Source organism: Amphiura filiformis, chromosome 1, assembly GCF_039555335.1.
Source record: "Amphiura filiformis chromosome 1, Afil_fr2py, whole genome shotgun sequence".
NCBI classification, from domain to species: Eukaryota; Metazoa; Echinodermata; class Ophiuroidea; order Amphilepidida; family Amphiuridae; genus Amphiura; species Amphiura filiformis.
Window position 1 is genome coordinate 57,444,095 of NC_092628.1, and position 21,653 is coordinate 57,465,747.

Below are 21,653 nucleotides of genomic sequence, written 5' to 3' on the forward strand. Positions count from 1 at the left end.
GGCAGTCAGTCTTGTACAAAAGACACTGGCAGACAGGGTCTGCTGGTAGACACAGGCATGGCAGTCAGTCTTTTAAATACATGTATGACAGGCTTCCATATTTTAATACAAATAAAGATGTTTAGGTTCTTAACAGTTTTTAAACACACGAACGTAACAACTGTCAAATAATCGCACTCTAAAGTTTATACTTTTATATAAACTTAGTTTTAAGTGTGTTTAAACTTGAACACACCAAACTGAGTATAAACGTTTATAAACACTACGGTATATCGGAAGTTAACGGTTAGTGTTTACCTTAAACACCCGGCCGCGTAAACACTGAAAATTTTTAAATTTAAGCATGGTGTTAAGCGTTTACATCGTTAGTGTTTATAACCGTTTATAACACTTTGGTGTGTTTAAGTATAAACTAATGAAACTGTTAGGTTTTCAAGTTTGTATAATAGTACGTGTAAAAATATTCAAATACATTCATTTCCTCTAAAGTTCCAGAGAACTCATCATTCCGGTTTAGCTCAATGAGCTGCTATAGGAACTTGAGTATAAAAAAGGAAGAGAAAGAGAGATGTATGAGTAGGCCCAGAGGTTTCTGAAAATACCAGTAATTTCTAAATAATGTGGATATTAAATATCTTCAGTTGTAATGAACACGTTCATGTGTTTAAAAAGTGTTACAGAAACCTAAACATTTTTATTTGCAGTGATATAACAGTAATGCTTTATCCCTTTCATTACCTTCCTTACCCTATATTCCCAATATAGTCACTGAATTTTAGAGGGGCTTCTAACCAAATGACCTTTCTGTAGGTCAATGGGAATATCCCGTGCTCTGTTATATCATTGTGTAAGCCTATAGGCCTACATGACGAAATACAGTAATAACATATGACATACGGTACCAGGAAGTGAACTTCCAGCTAGTTCGATGGATTTATTGTTTTAAAACCTACGCAAGTCATACCAGTAACATCAACAAGTGTTGAAATTCGTTGAAGTTGACAGTGGTTGTAGGTAAGCAAGTGTAATTTACTACAGTATTACGATTCAAAGAGGCTATTATACAGTTTGGGTGTACAACTAAGTTAAGTTCCCCTCTGGAAAGTCAAACTACTCAAATTTGATAAGTTGGGTCATTTCTGACAACTTATTCATTCTATAATTTTTGACAAGATCGCCGTTTTAAAATGACAAGGCAATGATATCAAATAATATCAATTATTTTGATGAGTTTCTTGTCAATTTGATGAGAATACCCGATTCATTTTGAAGACAAATCTGTTATGTCCCCATCTGAATTATTATTTCCCTTGTCAAATTTGACAGATGATTATTATTATTTATTATATATATCTTTTTCAAATGATTTTGTTTTGCAAACTGAAAGAAGTAAACTCTTAAAACTTTAATAAATGATGGCCAGCACATAAATATAATATTCTGTAATTTAAACAAAATGATTACTGGCAAGCATTATTTTTTGTAAAGTTGTGTAGGCCTATAGATCATTTTGAGTTACCCAGTATAGAAGTTGGCCATATTAATGAAGTCAGTAAACTTTATGTTATATCCACGTATTCACATTATGAGTTTGAAGTATTTACAAAATTTTAAAGAGGTGTGTTCCGATTTTTCATGTATTGGTTTTATCTTATATTGAGGCATACCACTACACCTATGTTTCCAAATTTTGAGTTAACATTACTCCATCACTCAGCGGTTTTGATAATTATGAGAAGCAAAAACGTGAATAACAATACTCCAAAGGATAGTACGCGCACTTTCGGTGTGGAACTACAATTATATTTTTGTTCACACCGTATCTCAGAAGTTAAATTTGAGTAATGAGAAAAATATGAACTTTCTTCTGATGCCAAAATCTCGGCTGTTTTGATGAAGAAAAGCGGTGGGGATGAGGCTGATGATCGGGTCAAGGCCCTTTATGGAAACAATATTGTAGGCTATTGGTCATCCGCTAAAACTTACCATGGAAACTGAGAGAGTATAGGCCTACTGTCACTGATTCATGGTGACAGGATGTACCAACATGCCTACCGCTGTTCCGAATCAAACCTGGTATTAAAGGTTATGCAAATGTAATCCAGGATATGACTGTATAGTACAAAATAGCATTTAAAGGTGGGTTCTATTTTCTCTGTGGTTTTCTCTCTGTGGTTTTCTATCTTACATTGTGGCCAACCAGCGGTTTTGATATGGAATCAAAAACGTGTAGGCCTATAACAATGTAATCATATAGGCCTACATCATTTCGGTGATGTTTACCACTTTTTTACCACGTTTCTGTTCGGGCGTTATATTTTACTGGGTAATGGTAATGAGGAAAATAGGAACTAAAGGCAATTGAAACATCCGTTACTTTCCTGGGTGACCAGTTGTATCTGAGTTTGAACGTTGTAAATAAAATCTCCCTAAAAGGTACCCAACAAATCGTGAATGACCGAACATGTAGATTTAGCATAATTATTTCCATGCAGGTTGAAATGACATACTGCAGTTACTGTCCGTTTTCCTATACACAATACACAGTGCTCTCACCATTGACGCGTGACCTCTACAAATGATGTATGTTGGAAGAATGGGCACTTGCCTAGTTAACATCACTGTGTGAAAAATAACCAGCCAATATTTAACTTATTCTCCAAACTTCTAGCAAATATATTTCTCTAATATGACCTAAAATTACAGCTAGGTTAGATGTTCAGAAATAGTCGCACTTTTGTAAAATATGAGTGAGGGCAAGGCATAGCTAGCCAACTCCCCGTGTTAACTGAATGGAGATTTGACCGAAAATATTGGTATCGGACCGCTCACTTCTGAAGGATGCCAAAAAAAAACGGTACAAGCTACATTTAAACTATTCTCTGGCAATCATCATGATGAGTTTCTTATATGGTATGCCGAAATTGGGTACTGTAGGTGATTGACAAAGGGTCGCACTTTTGTGTTTTAGGAAGGATATGTAAACGACAGATAACACCAAAAATATAAAGAAATTATTTCCAAACCGTGTTAAGTCAACAATCATTATGTTGCTCATTTTCAAGAATGCTGGTTAACAAAAAGCAGGCCATTGTCTCATTTCGTGAACAAAAGTCTACATACCATTGTTTCCTTGCGTTTCCTTTATAATCGGTTACCCAACTGAAGCTGTATTATAGCAGCTCATTGCTATATCGCACATATAAAACAGACACATGTGCACAGCCAGAGAAGAAGTTAATCAGTTGAGCTGTTTCAATGAGTGTTATCTTGGTTTAATAGCTTTTAATGGGGTTTAAGTCCTGGAAAGGTCGAGGTGAATTCTACTGTAGACATGACTGCATCATGAAAGGAAAAGTGGCAAAATATAGAGCAACTGATTGTTCTAATCTCAACTATTTAGCCAAGATATACGGTAGGCTAATAACCGTTTATTATGATGTCGACCTGTCTTGTTTTTATTTTAACAGCAGCATCTTGGTTCTGACAATATGGATAGCAAATCTAACACTTTGCACACCGTTGCTCATCTCTGTATCCTATCATTTATGATCGTCCTTTTGACATCTCTTGAAGCAAACGCACACATATGGCAAAGACAGGCGGATGCTGGTAAAGGAACAACAAGAAATATATCTGAAATATTCCAAGGAAGATGCCATGAGCTTATACAGTGTTTGCAAACGGACCCTGAATGCAACATCACAAGGTTTATTATTTGTTTTCTTCCTCGTCTTCCAAATTGTCTTCATGTTTTCCTCCTTCATGTTCTTTCTTTTTCCTCTTTATATGTCTTCTCCTGTTTCTTCATCTTCTTGTTACCCTTTGCACAATTAAAGAACGTTTTGCAGAGCTGAAAAAAGGAAATATTTAACAAGAAGCGTCTTTCACAAAGACACAGTTCACGGATCAGGTAATAGTAATTTGTTCTAACTTTCCATTTTCATATCTAACCTACTCTGCACTGATTTTACAATAAATTAGTGATTTGAGGCATAATGATACCTACATCCTGACTCTGGCTTATATAACTCTCCATCCAGCAAGAAACTCATTGAAATACAAACTTTCAAATCAATATCATAGGCCTATTAAAATTCAATTAGTATACCATGCCGATAATAACCATGGCCCAATAGTTATTAGGGATTCAATTAAGATAAGCAAACATTACTGGGTAGATAACAGGAACTGAATTTTGTCAGTTGGAGTAATTGAGTAAATCGCCTGTATCAAAATGCTCAGTGTATTTTTCATATATGCAGTAATATGCTCAGCCTTATCACAAAATAAACAATAGCATTGACCTTAGCCACCAATCAGTAAAGACTATTATAATCATGTGATGGCTCAATCCAATAGTAAACATGCTTAGAAAAAAGGCAAAAAAAATTGTCCTGGCTGCCAATTGTCTCAATACAAGATAAGATGTTCTAAAAAGTCCTTGTCATGTGGGGCAGGATTAGATAAAGGGATACAAACCAGGGTATGAGACATTAGGTATTATTTCCTAGCCTCTTAACCACAGGGTTGATGGGCAACAATAGCTATTCAAGACACAGTGTATGTTCAACTGTGCATATGAGATACCGTAAAACCCCGTCTACAAGGATATACCTAAGAAACGCCCTCAATAAAATTGGTTGCTTTTTGTATTTGGAGTTTGAGCAAATATATACTGGCACTGGGTGGCTATGCATTCCATCTAAGTATGTTGTAACACCAATCAATTGTATTGACATAATAACGACTGTTTCGTATATCAGGATCGTATAGCTCAATTGATAGAGCGTCAGACTTTGGAACTGAAGAGAGCATGGTCCGGGCACCGGTTCAGTTTTTTCATTCTCGTTTAATTTTTACTTTTTGACTTTTTTTTTTTATCTTTCTTCAAATCTACCTTTCTACTTTTAATTTTAGGTGTTTTTTTTGGGTTTTTTTTTAGTTTTTTTTTATAGTTTTTTTTTATAGTTTTTTTTAGTAATTTTGTGGTTTTATAGAAACTAGTAAAAGCATTTATTCTAAATAATAGCGAAACCAACGGTTAGACAGATGTGTTGTAACTACTTGTCTGTCCTCGTCTTTGCAATAAAAACCTATGTTGCACCTTTGTGCCATCCCCATTCTTGAGGAATGATAGGTAGGGTGCGTTTTTGGCTTAAGCACGATTTTGTTTCTACTTGTGTGTATAAGTGTGTCATCAAAAAGACCGGCCACCACCGTGGCCGCGTCTCTTTTTAGACTAGCTTTCTTGCGGCCAGAACGGTCGACAATGGCAACTGCGTTCTCATCGTGGGGGTTGTACCTTCCCCTACGACTAGCCCGCTGTTGCCATAATGACGCATTCCGATCGCAAGAAGCCCGCACAAGAACACTTTCATCGTGCTGGAAAATATATGAAGCAAAACTAATCTAAGCATTTTAATGTTGTATACAAGAACCTGTTCCAACTTACTGCAGGGGTGTTCAATTTAGTTAATACTCTTGGTCCTTTTACGAACTTAATATATGCATCTTCTACCCCTCGCCAGAATGAAAGACTTGTGATGAAATCATAATAAATATTGTTCTGTTGCCACAATTGCAGTTTTTTCAATAAAAAAATAGATGAGGAATAATAATTATTCCATATTTGAATCTATTGTCCCATCAAGAATAGAGTGTCTTCAAAAACTTCAATCAATTAATCTGACAAAGGAAACTATTCTGGTCATTCAATTTTGTTTCGCTTGCACCTGTTATATCACAGGCGTTGGTAGAGAAGGCACACTTCTCTTGTCTTCACCGAAGTAGTGATGTAAACACTTAAATGATTAATTACCATAGCTAGCAATGGACATACACTATTTTTTGTTCCACTTGAACCCATACTCATAGAGCGTGTTTATAGTGAGACAATCTATCCGTTATTTAGCTGGACTGCCACGCAGTCTATATTTGTTTATGTTTTACTAACCATTGCAAATCTAGACTACGCGGTAGTTTAGCCAAATAACGGAAAGATTGTCTCACTATAAACACGCTCATAGCTATTCGCTGTCGATGTGACGTAATTAATCGGATTAACTACCATAGCAATTGAACCATAATTGTCAAAGAAATGCTAATCACTCGCCATGTAAGATTAGTATTTATGAAAAGAGTGGTATTCAATCTATGTTTGGTGACATACGCGGGTGATTAGTGCAATCTGCTTGATGGTAGTTATTGCGATTATTACGTCACTTCGACAGCGAATTGTAGTATAGACGAATCCAACAAGCCAAGTGAAGTTACGTAATTAATCGGATTAATTACCATAGCAATAGGTGAAAACAATTTTGAACATATCGCGCTGCGCTACAAGCAGGTTACACTCATCACCTGTACTGTGTATGTCTGCAATCATAGATTGAATACAATACTGGTCTTTTCAAAGATACTAATCTTACAGGTGCAGCATGATATGGTTCAATGAAGAGGTACCGCCTGAACGTATCAGTGTATAACGCGGTATATTCAAAAATTATTTTCACCTATTGCTATGGTAATCCGATTATTACGTAACTTCGCCAGCGTATTGGAATAAATCTACACCACATTTCGCCATAATACATTCTAGAAACGCTTGCTGTTAGAATAAGAAAAATTTTAATGCTAATTTATTGCACATTCTAGGGAAGCGTGGTTACCTTTTAAAATAACCGAGTGAGAGGGTTTTCAAGAAAATATCTTTCCTGTCAAAACTGAAGCATCCTCTGTATAAAAGAAAATATGAATATTAACTGCACATCATATATAACGATTCGTGATACCCAATTGTGGCACATTTGATGTCGTTTAAGAAGCAGAGAATTTTATTTCAATTTTATATACGCCAAAATATTTTTTAATTGAGCAAGAATAAGGATAGAAAAACGTTGAAAATCCTATGTGAATATTACATTAGACCCGGCAAAAGATTACTGTTTCGTTTTTATGGTAATCTAATCTTTTATTTCCTGAAAAAAACATTTGGGGTCTAAAATGGATTTTTTATGTAATTGATAAAAACATCGAACGTGTATACAAGAAAATGGTAGGTTTCCTCTATAGTATTTTACTGACCATGGAAATGTACTGAGACACAAGCACGTGTCAAAATCGATATAATGTATTGTCCATACAGACGCCCAGTTATCATGTTTATTATTGGATTTTTTTTGTATAAAACATGCAGTTAACAATAATTGAGCGCTTTATAGTACACATAAATGTTTTTAGGCAAATAAAATTCCAAAATATGGTACGTTTTCTGCCTTTGCTTGTCACGTGATAGGCCTATGTTGAAGTTGCGATTATATCTTAAAATAAGTTTCAAATGAATTCCAAGAAGACAAGTGGCCGAGTGGTCTAAGGCGCTGGGTTCATAGTGTGTCCAAAGCAGTCCGCCGCCGTGAGTTCGAACCCCGCCTCCGCCAAACTTTAATGAATTAAAATTAAAATTTTACTTTAAAAAAATTTCATATTGGGGAAATGTGACTGGCAGAATTTATGTATGGCGTGGAGTGGTGTGGAATAAATCAGGAGGATGTGAGTTCATAAGGGCAATGTCGGGGATTATAGGTCACAATCGATGTGGAGAGATGAGAGGTCCGACCAACAGCCATTATAGCGAATGGTTCATGTTCAACTAATTCCTGCGGACGGTCTGTGGCTAGTAAGGAATCGTCTTTGACCACATGCGCAGATCTGTCTCGTCAGGAAGATATTTAATATCCCGAATTTATAATAGGCCTATGCCTACCAGTTCCATCGTATAACCGATCTGCTAGAGAATATTTGTTACCATGTTTAATAAATTCGTATTTATCGTATAATAAAATGTAGCCAAATGTATATTATGTGTCACACGGTTTTCTGCTGAACCACTAGCAGGCTATGTTACCCCATCTATGACAATGACAAAGGTGAATTTTGATGATTTTTACGATCGTCCGGATGAGCAAATCACTGAATGGGTCTTTAGTTCCCTCCTCTCCTTATCCTGCCAATATTATATGAATCAAAGAAAATAAAGAACAAATAAAATTAAACAAGAAAAAAAGACAAAGAAAAGAAACAATAAAAGAAAAACAATAGAATAAATTAAACTAAATATGAAAAAAAAATGATCACGAAAGGAGTCTTTAGAAAATGCAAGAAAATATAAATGAAAAGTTTGAACAATATTTTGTTCATAAAAGTTTGTGTGACCGTGATGAGGCTCGAACTCATCATCTTCCGATCTAAAGAACCAAAGTCTTATGCCTTGCCAAGTGAGCTATGCTCGTGAGATGCGAAATAAAGATAGAATAATACATTGTATACCTGCTTGTGTCGGTAAATGATTTGCTCAAATTCCATAATGATATAATATTGTGGAGGGCGCTAGCGTGAAATATGCTATCATCACAGTCGCTACTATTCCTTGTAGACGGGTTTCTACGGTATGGGTTCAAGTGGGGGAAATTTTCACTCCGTGAACAAAAAATATCTTTGTAAAATTAATTTTAATCATTAGGCCCAGCATTAATGGAAGTAAAAACTCGCATCAATCTTGTTTATTAAATATTTTCTAGAATCTAGATAGCATTATGAGAACTTGAAATAATATTTTGCCAAAACTCTCTTGTTTTGTATACAGACCAACGGTTGTAAATTGCACAGCAATATGGAATGAATTTCTGATGGCGTTTCAGTATAAGCCTCCATGTAATGTTCCTGCTGATGCCTACGATCAGTTCATTAGGATGGCTTTACCGATAACACAAGCTGACCGGGTATGTAAAGGCCCACTGAGGTAGGCTGCGTTCTGGTATAGGGGATAGCAAATTTTGCCATAAAATTTGTATTATATCGCGAATTAAAACAAAACACACGCACAAAAATCAAAATTATTTGATATGAGAAGGACATTCATCGTATTCAGAATGCAATTTTGTGTGTTTGATGGGCTCTCAGGTCCCACAAAAATACTGTGCAAAGGTAGGTGACCGAACACAAATTTAACGATGTTTTGGCTTAAACGAACGAATCGACACATTTTTTGCTCAGTCATAAACATATTTATGTAGCTAGATTTTTCCGGTGGTATAAGAATTCATACTGCAGTTACTGTCCGTTTTCCTATACACAATAAACAGTGCTCTCACCATTGACGCGCGACCTTTACAAATAGTGTATGTTAGAAGTATATTGCATTTGCCTAGTTAACATCACTGTGTGAAAACTAACCGGCCAATATTTAAACTACTAGTATTCTCCAAACTTCTAGCAAATATATTTCTCTAACATGACCTAAAATTACAGCTAGGTTAGATGTTCAGAAATAGTCGCACTTTCGTAGAATATGAGTGAGGGCAAGGCATAGCTAGCTCATAGCTAGCCAACTCCCCGTGTTAATTGAATGGAGATTTGACCGAAAATATTGAGCTATATTGGTAACGGACCGCTCCGTTCTGAAGGATGCAACAAAAAAAACGGTACAAGCTACATTTAAACTATTCTATGAAATTCTAGAAAATAGAGTTTTGTAACATGTCCTAAATTTTTAGCTAATTTAGGTGTTTGGAAATAGTCGCACTTTTGTGTTTTAGGAAGGATATGTAAACGACAGATAACACCAAAAATATGAAGAAATTATTTCCAAACCGTGTTAAGTCAACAATCATTATGTTGCTCATTTTCAAGAATGCTGGTTAACAAAAAGCAGGCCATTGTCTCATTTCGTGAACAAAGGTCCACATACCATTGTTTCCTTGCGTTTCCTTTATAATCAGTTACCCAACTGAAGCTGTATTATAGCACCTCATAGATACCGCACATATAAAACAGACACATGTGCACAACCAGAGAAGATCCGATTTAATCAGTTGAGCTGTTTCAATGAGTGTTATCTTGGTTTAATAGCTTTTTTTGTGGTTAAGTCCTGCAAAGGTCGAGATGAATTCTACTGTAGACATGACTGCATCATGTTCAACCTTTTTTTGTGAGAAAAGTGGAACACGAGGCTATGAATCAAGAAAGAAGGAAACAATGGTCTTCATTTTGAAATATGTTTTGTTTTCTACAGACACTTTTCTGGTCAGGCCTGCGTGACGCTGCTTTAAATGTCGCACGAGTTTCCAGGTACTACAAGTAAGTTACATTTAACATTTCAAATATCAAAACCATGAAAATTGCCGTACAAATAATCAGAGCTTAAATAATGAATCACCTAAGGGGTCATTTTGATATTCACTGAGACTAGTATCAGGACATAGACTACCCCATAGCTAAAACCAGTTCTTCATCACAAATAATACCCACACACCACTGCATTGTACAGATATACAGTATGCCAAAGAATTAAGGTACCAGTTGTGTTCACCCCTGTATATCCTAAATAAAGACAACCGAAGCAGCCAATACCTGTACTCTTTAGCTCTGATTTAAGACTTTATTTGTTGAAATTGGTTGAGAATTAAAGAAACGGTGATCTAAAACCTAATGAAGAAACAAAATGAAAGTTGCACTTTTGTGTTCTAATCAATGAGCATGACGCTAGTTTTAATGTGCTAATCAATATAAACACGGCGATATACGCGCTAGTTCTCTTGTTCCCGAATGCTTTGTGTACAATAGGGCATGCAATGGAGCAAACTGCAACTTTTTAATTGGCATCTTCTTTGGGTTTTTGGATCATTGTGTCTTTATTTCTTGAAAAATTTCAACGAACGAAGTCTTAAATTCGAGCTAAAAGATGCAGCTATTGCCTATTGGTTCTAATTGTGACATTTCTGTCTTTGTTTAGGCGGATATACAGGGGTGAACATAACTGGTACCTTAATTCTTTGGCTTACTGCAGTCAAACTGGGTTATCGTATAACCGTAACCCATAGGCCTACCCTTACCCTAACCAACAATATAGTGATAGTGCTTCTGTCTACATACCTACCCGCTTTATTGACCGCGAACATTGACCGCTCTCGTCCACTAAGACTGTTTGAATTTATTAATGCAAATATTCCTTCCAAATCATTGTTAAACTATGTACGCGAGCTTGCGCGAGACGTTGGTGTCAATATTATTGATAGAACCATCCCATTGGTGCCATTGTTAACTCAAATGTGATAGCACATTTAAGGGGTACTACACCCCTGTGGTAAATTTGTGAGTATTTTTGCATTTTTTCTCGAAAAATAATAACACACTGGTGACAAAAGTTATGTATATTATTGGGGCAAGGAATCCAATTACTACACTGAAATGTCAGTGATTCAAGACAAGCGGTTCAGTAAATATGATATGAAATGAGGTACATACTAGCGGTACCTCATTTTTTATCATAAGTATCGAACCACTTGTCTTGGGTCACTGAAATTCCAGTGTAGTAATTGGATTCCTTGCCCCTATAATATACATAACTTTTGTTATCAGTGTGTTATTAGTTTTTGAGAAAAATGCAAAAATAGTCACAAATTTATCGAGGGGTGTAGTACCCCCTTAACGCAGTCAAAAGCCTCTTCAAATATCGCCGCGCTTCCTGAGAGTTGCCTTGATTGGTCAGGGCAATCTGGATAAGACGCTTACACAAACGGCAAGGCAGTGTGACGGACGTGATAATGTACAGATATAATTATAAAACTCGTCTGACCCAGGATTGGTCAAAGAGAACTTCCGTGAAATCTATGGGAAGTGAAAGGGAAAATATCTATACTGATTCGGAGGGTTTGGGGTTGATTAATAATGATATAGTCTATATTACCAGTCGTTATCCACGGACCCGAGGGAGGGTAGGCTATATCCTACCCATGTATCCAGTACCTGAGATCCAGTATAATACATTCAAAGAACACAATAAAATACGCTCTCATCACTAGCTCATGTTGGCATACCAGTGTAACGATACAGTTCTTTTAGAGATACCAAGTATAATTTGCAAATTGACGTTAACAACGTGAAATGCTACTGATAATTTTAAATTAAGGGTAATTGAGGAATCTCTACCAGGCTATATAGCCAATAATCTAACCTGGTGTGGGAACCCAGACAGTGTCGACGGGATGAATTACGAAGAGTGTCCGTCATGGGGTTCATGCGTGAATATGTCATCTGCTGTGCAGAGATTCTGGCCATCCGCATCAAAAGAGGTAACTTTACATAAATATTTCAAGTTTGCTTGACAAAACCAAGTGAATTTTTACTCACTACAATATGTCGTCCTTCATCAGGTATGACTGATATGGTCATCTGATCCACTTTCCCGGGAAACTAATTTCCGGTACTTCTTCATCTCTATTCCAGTCTTTGAAAGAGGATCGTAGACGTGACTTAAGGAAATATGCCACCTCTTTTCTGTTCACGGTCTTGCTACCTCTTCTCCTTATTTCGAATGCTTCACACACTTCTCTCATACAATATTTATACAAGACTTTAACACCACAGAATGTATATTCCTGTATTAAAGCCATATTGTAAAATTTGATGAGGAGGACGCCCCAATATTGGTCAAAATTCTGTTTTTTACACGATTGTTATGTACTTTATTAAACTAACAACCCTGTAAAAATGCAGACGATGTAGTGTAGTTTTGTCAAAATCCGAGAATTTGAATAAAGTGCAGGAACTGTCGTTTAATTATTACGATAGAGATATTAGTCGAACGTACGGGATGTTCATATCACGGTACGTACATGTTGTGCGAGACAGTCATACACACATCAAAGGATAGCAAACGTACCGTAGCACGACCGACGCAGTGCCACGGATTGGCGACATCTGCGCTGGTAGTAAATTCCAATTTTCTTTGCTTTACCTCAGTTGTTCGACTCAAAATTAAAAGGGGACATATCTGACAGTAACAGTTAACATTTTATGGAAAAGAAATACCAGTCTATTTTTATGGAAATGTTACAATTTGGCTTTAACGGCCAGAGCTCGTATCAGTGAAATACATCACTTTTTATTCTGATCTATCTAGAATCAAGGATTATTAACAATTGCTCATTAGACCATTAGGTCTGATTAGTGTAGATTGATATTTTTTCACACGAGGACACGAATACGAACACACAGTTAAATACGGCGCCATGGTGCAAGGTCACGTGAGGTGTTAAATGTTTTTGTGACTTCAAATACTCACGTGTATTGCGTATTTTATACCTGCGTTCCCTTCGTATTATTGACAGCAAGTCCTAATTTTGACATTACTTTGGCAAAAAGACATTCCTTTATCAAATCAAATTAGAAGACTTTCAAATCACTCGTGCCTGATTGGGATCATAGTATAGTAGTTGACCCACTGCCGTCAGTCGTGACCGTGCTAGAGGGCGTTTGTACTTTCTTCAACAGGTTCTATGTGGTGACAGGAATAATAGACAAAGGGATAGGCATCCTAGACTGCTGCCCTCTCCCCGGGTGCCCTCTGTTGAAATATGTATCCTAGGTCTAGACAATAGGCGGATTAGCGGCCATTTTGTCTTCGACGTGATTTTATTCACGTGTCCTTATACTTTAGTACACAAATATACAAGTTAACAGGTTTACAATATTAAAATTATATTTTGAATCAATTCTGTAGTAAATCGATCAAATGACGGTGATTGTTCAGGTATTATATGCTTGATAAAATTAAACTGTCTGACCAGCTAGTATTCTCCTCCGCCGTCAGTGTGATTCCAGACATTCCAGGGGGCGCAGCACTAATTCAGCGTCCCATAGGATAACGTGTGAATTCGGCCTACTTCAAGCGCTATTTCTGGCGTCCCTGCAATACTTGGCAAAATAAATTTGGTATCAAATTAAAGCTCTGTTTCTCTAGATTCCAAAACTTTTGTCGGCATAATCGATGACCATTGACTTTTTTCGCTATTTTTCGGTGCAAAAAAATATAGCTAAAAATATACTAAACTCACCACTCACATTTCAAAATCGGGTTTTCTCTTAATCCGCCACAGAGAATTGCTTTTGAGATCAATTGTCCAGTTTTTTTTCTGCATGTTATCATTAAAGACACTTGTCGAATTCATATGAGCCAATATTAAGTGATTTAAAGTGAACATGTCGGTAGATATGGTCGCTACAATCTCATATTCACTATGGACTATATTAGCCGAATTTCGTTGTTACATAAAATGCGGAGTGATTTAGTGTTGCGCCCTCTCCACGTATCGTGTTGCGAAGGTGGAGGAGACTAAAGCTGTATTAACGAACACGCATGCGTTAAAAATGATGTAGCCTAGGTCGAACAATAGCGTGACGTAGTTTCCGGCATTGTTCCTATGCACTTTCATCCTCCTGGTGGTAACCTCAATCACATGAGCCGCGTAAGAGTTGATGTGAATTATTCATAACCGATCGAGACCTTGCCTCACTTTCTTGAGAGCAAGCCAACAAAATTCGTCATAGGTTTGCGTTGCTAATACAAAAACCGTGAATTTAGTGTCAGCCCCCCTGCATACTCACAGTTTATGTAACAACATATTAGGACTATAAATAAGATTTGTAATAAGATCATATAAATGACTGTACTGTAGACTGCTGAATAAAATTTGTTCTTTCATTTTGACAGTTTGCAAGGCAAGCAACAGGAAAAGTATATGTAGCATTAGATGCACATAGAGATACGCCTTTCAAGAACGATAGGTAAAGATAAAACGCTAAAGTAACTGTTTTCCTAAGTACTTTCTTTATTTTAGCGTATAATTTCTGATCTTTGTGCGAGCATGTGGGGCTCTCGTTTATTAGTCCTATGGTATTTTCGTACAACACATCCCGCCATTTTGAGTCTTTTTTCATTTGAAGATTTGATTTCTTTTTTTGCCAAAGTCGCAGACAACTTTGCCTACGAATCCATTTTGAGAGTACTGGTATAGACGTCCGGTGGTTTGCATTCCCGGAGCTCCCGGGGTTTGCATTAGTTGTGGCCATCAACGTACATAGAGTATCTAGGACTTGACCACAATGAAGTTGTTGAATTTCACGTAGAAATGGTAGAACACTTACATTTCTTGTAAGCTCTTGTAATTACCGTTGCGTTTAATGTAGTGTTTAATACTGTAGTCGTTTCCACATGCCAATTCTTCGTGCAATATTTTCGCTCCACAGATAATATGTTATGTAGGTTTGCAAAAACGGTATTACCAGTGTAATGTAACCCATAAGCATGGCACATTATTATTCAATTCAGCGTGTTCGCTACCATTGAACTACCAAACTTAAACCCAGAGAAAGTTACCATGGTAGAGATCTTGTTGGTACCAGATATTACGTCACCAGACGTTGGGTAAGTGTGTTTAGATAATCTAAGAATCATCGGATGAATTTGGGAACCACTTTTTGGCTAGCCAAAAGGTACTTTTGCCACAAAATATATTGGGCCGTACATCGTTTATTACGCACTCGTATAGTAGTAGTAGTAGCTCGAAATATATGACAAAACGTAAATTTCTTACTACATGTATACCCTGCCATCGAAATCACATGCACTATCATGGACCATTCAGGTAAGAATAAGAGTTCACACATTTTCCCCCAAATAGTGAAGGGTCTGGGTTTAGGAGGGTGAACAAGTTTATTTTAGGAAAGTAAAATTGGGGATCCGTCGGGGATATGCTTGTTGCATATCTCACGGGCTTTCTTGATACAACACGCCTTATAAACCCACTCACCATATTGACTCACTCATAACTTATTATACATGCTTGCTTGCTTGCTTTATTTACTCAATTGTCTTGCTTGATAGCCTCTTGATTGGTAGGCCCACTTACTCACCCACCACTTTTTCCCGATTTTTTTTATTTAATACAGCGAAAAGTGTGGAGAGGGATCTATGAAAGAGTTACAAAGGCGTCTCGACAAAGCTGGGTTGAAATGGACTTGTAATTACGACCCCCTGTGAGTATTCAAATATTAACGCGAGCAATTTCGCCACGTTCGCGTTATATGGACCAAAATATGCTATGCATGCATTTCTTTGTGTGCTATGCATGCATTTCTATGCTGTCAAGGTTACTGGGCTTTCTTGCCCTGCGGGGCCCTTTTATATTGGAACTCACTTGGAGTGAGGGCTCCGCAGGGCAAGAAAGCCCATTGACCTTGACACCATAGAATATATATTCTTCTTTTTAAAACTTTTACCCCATAATTTCCCTTATTCTCTATCGGGTAACTATTTGTAGTTTAAGCTTCTTGGGTGTATACATATTTCGCGATTAGTGGTTATTTGTTGCCCTGCGGGGCAATCTAGTTGGATATCCAAATTTAGCGGTTAGTGGGGCTTTTGTTAAATTTCTTTTGTTAAATATTGTTTTGGAAACACTTCAACTATTCATATCTTTGGAATTAAATGTTCATATGTTTTTCGCATAATGTAAATAGCTTTGCAAATATTTTACAATCATGTAAAAAACTGAAAATTGAATATCCACGACTTCAGACTGAATTTGCTTGATCATACCACATATATCGATCGATGCATTTACAGAAAAGGTTTAAATGTTGGGTTATATAAATAAAATTAATAACATTAATAAAACATTTTGAAACCGTGATGCAAACATTCTAACAGAATGTTATTGACTTTGACAATATTTATTTCAGTGAATTTCGGTTCATCCAATGTACGACACTAGACAACCCTCTGGATTACAATGCATGTAAAGGTGACAATAAAAGCAAAAACACGATGTCATCACGAGGCTGATGATGATGATGATGATGATGACAATGCTGATGTTAATGACGATGACGGCGACTACGTTATGAAAATGATGATGATGAATTATGTTTTAATGTTTAAATTTGCTTGACCAGATTAATAACCTTATCCCCTCACTTTACCCCATCAAAATGCATGCAGAGTTTGGTGAAAGCTCATATTTCCTTACAACACCAGTGCATGTTTCGTTCTAGCGGTATGAACAAAAATATGACCGGTAGTTCATTGGTGCCGAAAGTCGTGTATTGTTGTATGGACCACTATTATAGTAGAATAACCGAAAATGATTTTTGCTTCAAGAATCAAAATCTCTAAAGCAATTTATATTAATTCAAAACTTGAAATAAGAATAAATATATTTTTTTCGTTTTTACTATCATTTTTTTTCTCTCTTTTAAAGACACACGACAGAGATGTAAGCCACGAAAAAACTCTTATGAAATGCTGAAATAAGAATATTTGGGTAATCGCCCATATCAAAAAATGAGACCTTTCCGGATAACTTCCCGATAGTCACCGGGTAGACACCGGCAAATTTCACATGCAAATTAGATAGGTAGCGGGTGACTACCCGATAAATTTTTGGGAAACCATAGTGGATACCTTTCAGGTAATAGGTACCGGATGACTACCCGATGACCTTTTTGGGAAACTAGCGGGTAACTACCCGGTGACTTTTTGGGGAACTAGCGGATAACTACCCGATAACTTTTCGGGGACCTAGCGGATAACTTTTGGTGACAATATACCTGGTGACCTCTTTGGAGACTTCCTATTGACCTTTTGGGGAATGCAGAAATACAAATTCATGAGTATGCACAAATTTATTAGACAGTAGTAAGCTTATTATTTGAATTGTAGTTTTTAATTAATGTACAACCAAATTGTTATGATAATAATAGGTAATAATTTTGCAAATCATTTGAAACGTATCGGACATTGAAAATGATTATTTCATCTGTCAATTTTCTTCCCACAGGTGACGCACAATATACTGAAGAAATCATTATAATTGGAGCAGCAATGGGAGCAGTGATTCTCATTTTAATGATCGTAGTAGCAATATTCATTGTACAATCCTGCAAAGGGTAAGGCCTAAAAATAATTGTTTGATTGGCTTAACCCGACCTACCCTAAAATTGCAAAAAAAGAATTGATTAATTAAAAAAAAAAAAAATAAATAAATAAACAAAAAAAGAAGAAAAAGTTCCAAAGCCTTTATCAACCCTGAAATGTTTTTAATGTTACGCCAATCAAACAATTTTTCAAGGCCTAATTATACATTATACAAGCAATTCTTCCTGTTTAATTTTTTTATACAGGGTGGCTCAGAATAACCTATACCGTATTTGAAACAAAAATTAAAAATATAAAGTCAACAGTGTATCTACTTTTAATACATTTGGCGGGACTTTGATATTATTGAAAATGGACGAAAACCCATCATCTAACCGTCCAATTGGATGAAAATTGTTTTTAAAGAATGGGCTAAAAGTACAAAAAGGCCTTAAAAGTTGAAAAGCATGACAGCCAGCATCTCACAGAAGGATAAGACTTCTCATGGAAGCAGTTACCTCCCCCGGCTACTGCTACGACGCTGTTTTTATTCCATTAAGGGATTGGGTATGAACGTTTGGACAGTATTTATTGCAATATCGAATTGTATTCTGAATACGAAGAATGTCCTTCTGATATCAAATAATTTTGATTTTTTGAAATTCGCAATGTAATACACATTTTATGGCAAATGATTAAAAAATATCGTAAATTTCAAAAAATTATTTGATATCAGAAAGACATTCTTCGTATTCAGAATTCGATTCGATATGTCTGATGTGCTCTCATGTCACACAAAAAATACTGTCGAAACGCTCAAAACGCACATTCCAGGGAACTAAAAATGAGGAAATTTTTTTAAAAATCACCATCTAATTATTTATTTTATATTGATCATTTGTTTTGTTTATTATTTATCATATATCTACAGGCGTTGCATGGAATTTGACCGACTTATCTAAAACTGACGATCGATGTTGAAACATGAACCCTCACTTTAGCATTTGCTGTGTGTCAATCTTCCAGTGCAGGGCAAAATATACCCCTTTAGATATCAAGGGTGGGGCTGGGAAATTGGAGTCTTGACAATTTTTTTAACACCTCGGCCACCAATTTGTTTTCATTTTACCCCTAGGTGAGACAATATTTTTTACTCGTCGGTGAGACGATTTTTTTAATCGTAAAGTTATCTATTTTCAACAATTTGTTTTTGGATTTGTGAAACACATAAGTCCATATTTTTACCAATGTTTTGTAGCACCTAAATTTCGCAATAATTTTTTACGTTAAAATGTGTTCACATGGTGCGGTTTTCGTGCGTAGCGGGGAACTTGAAATTGTTCAAAGTAGATCGATGTCTAAGAATTTATACTCTCTTCAAAACATGAACGGCTCCCATCAGTGTGGCATTTTTTTGGAGGGGGGGGGGGGTGAATTGTAGTGAAATCTGGGAAGTAGATTGAATCAAGTGTTTTCACTCACAGAATAACTTTTCACGAAGAAATGCGCACATAATATTTACCAGTTGATGAAAACTGTAACAAATGCAAGAAAATGGGTAATTTTAAAGCTTAGAGTTTTGCACCATAAGATACTAGATTGCCCTGCGACTATGATTTTCATGTTATTGTAATTGACTTCGTACAGCTGCATTTTTACACGGCTCTCAAAAATAGCCACTGAGCCAGTATTAATGATCACACGCCAGTGGTTTTACAGTTATGGGAGGACAAGATGTTGATTCAGATCAACTAAATTATTTTGACCGAATACCTGATACTTTTTAATCTAGTGGCAATTTTCAAATCGTATACTTTATTTCATACACCCTGTATAATGTTCAATATTAACGTATGATGTGTTTAATCATGCCTTACATCTGGTCGGAATTTTAATAAGAGGAATAAAACAGTACAATATATTGTTTTCTATCAATAAAGCTCAATCCAGTTTAATAATCCATTTGTTATAAGTTCCGCATGAACTAGATATAATAATAGGTTTTTGTAATAAAAATGACAATTTTTATGTGCATGTGCAATACAATTATTGATTTCAAACGATTTATACAGAAATAAATTCATTTACACTGTAAAAAATACGTCCTGTAATGATTCGGAAATTTGTGACAGCAATGCTGCATGCCGGAACTGTTTCGTAAATGTGTTCTGTAAAATACATAACGCTCCGTAAGAATATGGAATTTCCCCACTATGATATTATTCTTATAAAGGTCTGTTCATATTACGCCGCAAATGCGATGCGATGCGCGGGTGCGATGCCGCACTGCACCGTACCGCAGAATACTGCATTACGGTATCGCAATAAAGTTAAAAACATTTTAACTTGGAAATGCGATAAGTAATTGGTATATCGGCAACGCACCGCACTGCACTGCAATTGCGGCGTAGTCTGAAGAAGTTTACGGAACAGTTTTGGCAAGTTTGTGTCTGAAAATTCGCAAGTGTCCGTAAAATGACGACAATACTTTTTATAGTGTAAATCGTTTGTCACAAAGACACAATATTACTGGGACACACGAGAATAATAAAAATCTTATGAACTAGATTTTGTAATAAAAAAAGGACGACCAAATGTGCAATGCAGTTTTACATGATTGGTTCAATGCAATTCGCAAATTCATCTAAATCGTTATAGGCTACCAAAAGTTTCATATTTTCATGAATCAGGAGCAAGCTATCAAAAATAGAGAGCAAAATGAGTTTTCACGATACCACTACCCAGCAAACACAAAATGTTTTAGACATCATTCGCAAAAGATTAGAAAAGGTTTTAAAAACATTTTTGATAACTTACTGCTAATATTCTAACATAATGTTATTTTAGTGTTGACAAAATATTTGGTAAAAAATATTTGCCAAAAATATTTTATAATAACATTTTGAAAACATTTTAAAAATATTGTTTTAGTGTGTTTTCATACAAAACGTTTTAAAACGTTTTCATGACCTTTATATAACCTGACATTTAATGTTATTTAAATGTTTTTACCAAAAAACAAAACCCAAAATACAACATATTGAAAACGTTTTTAAAACGTTTTCTGTTTGCTGGGTAATTAGGTAGTGATTTAGGGAGGAATTGAAACAACCTGTTATTTGTGTTGCTGCAAACTTTATGGAGACATTATAGCCCAGTCAAATTAACAAAATTAGGGTTTAACCCACCACTTATCGCAACAGAATCTATTTGTTTAATCACCATTCATCATTTCAGGAAAGCATGGATTCTGTTGCAATTATTGGCAGATAATTTCATAATTTGACTGGGCTATAATAGAATATTCGATGAATAGCTTGCTATAGTTTGCTGCTGCAAATAATAGGCTAGTTCTAATTTCAAAAGTTCAAGATTTTTAAGCAAAAGTTAACAACATGTCTGTAGGTAATTTGGGAATGCTGAATTCGAATATGTTGTTTTCTAAGCATTATCTTGACACCATGACCCATAAAAACATGATAAAAGGACAGTCTGTGGCCGTTCAGGGGCAAAAAAGATTACAATGTGCACATTATACTTTCAAATTATCAAATTATGTCACATTATTCGTCATGGATTTTAGAGTGGAAAAAGTTGCTCCAGTATTATCCTAAATATTGAAGCAAATTTGTTCGGGCAAACCTGCATATATTTTATTTATTTATTCATTTATTTATTTATTTATTTATTTATTTATTTATTTATTTATTTATTTATTTATTTATTTATTTATTTATTTATTTATTTATTTATTTATTTATTTATTTGTTTGTTTATTTTTGTATTTTAACGAAATGTGTAAAATCAATGTTCAATTTCAATTTTGTTTCTGATTGCACCGCAACTCCGAAATTGTATTGGGATATTATAAAATGATTGTTCAATATTTATAAAAAAT

General features: G+C 35.7%; 1 protein-coding gene across 3 annotated transcripts; it reads left to right on the forward strand.

Moving 5' to 3' along the window:
* The first annotated feature begins 833 nt into the window (after positions 1-833).
* LOC140149587 (ADP-ribosyl cyclase/cyclic ADP-ribose hydrolase 2-like) lies at positions 834-19,759 on the forward strand. 3 transcript variants are annotated; one of them, XM_072171667.1, is made up of 11 exons: positions 839-1,014; positions 3,471-3,709; positions 8,645-8,780; positions 10,073-10,137; positions 11,969-12,131; positions 14,552-14,625; positions 15,170-15,265; positions 15,790-15,876; positions 16,582-16,643; positions 17,679-17,787; positions 18,687-19,759. In XM_072171667.1, exons 2-11 carry the CDS (start codon positions 3,492-3,494, stop codon positions 18,715-18,717), a joined length of 1,041 nt encoding a protein of 346 aa, XP_072027768.1. In that variant the 5' UTR covers positions 839-1,014; positions 3,471-3,491; the 3' UTR covers positions 18,718-19,759. The 3 variants fall into 3 exon arrangements, with proteins under 3 accessions (XP_072027784.1, XP_072027768.1, XP_072027775.1); XM_072171674.1 differs by having other exon boundaries at positions 3,474-3,709; XM_072171683.1 differs by lacking the exons at positions 16,582-16,643; positions 18,687-19,759 and having other exon boundaries at positions 834-1,014.
* The last annotated feature ends 1,894 nt before the right edge of the window (positions 19,760-21,653 follow it).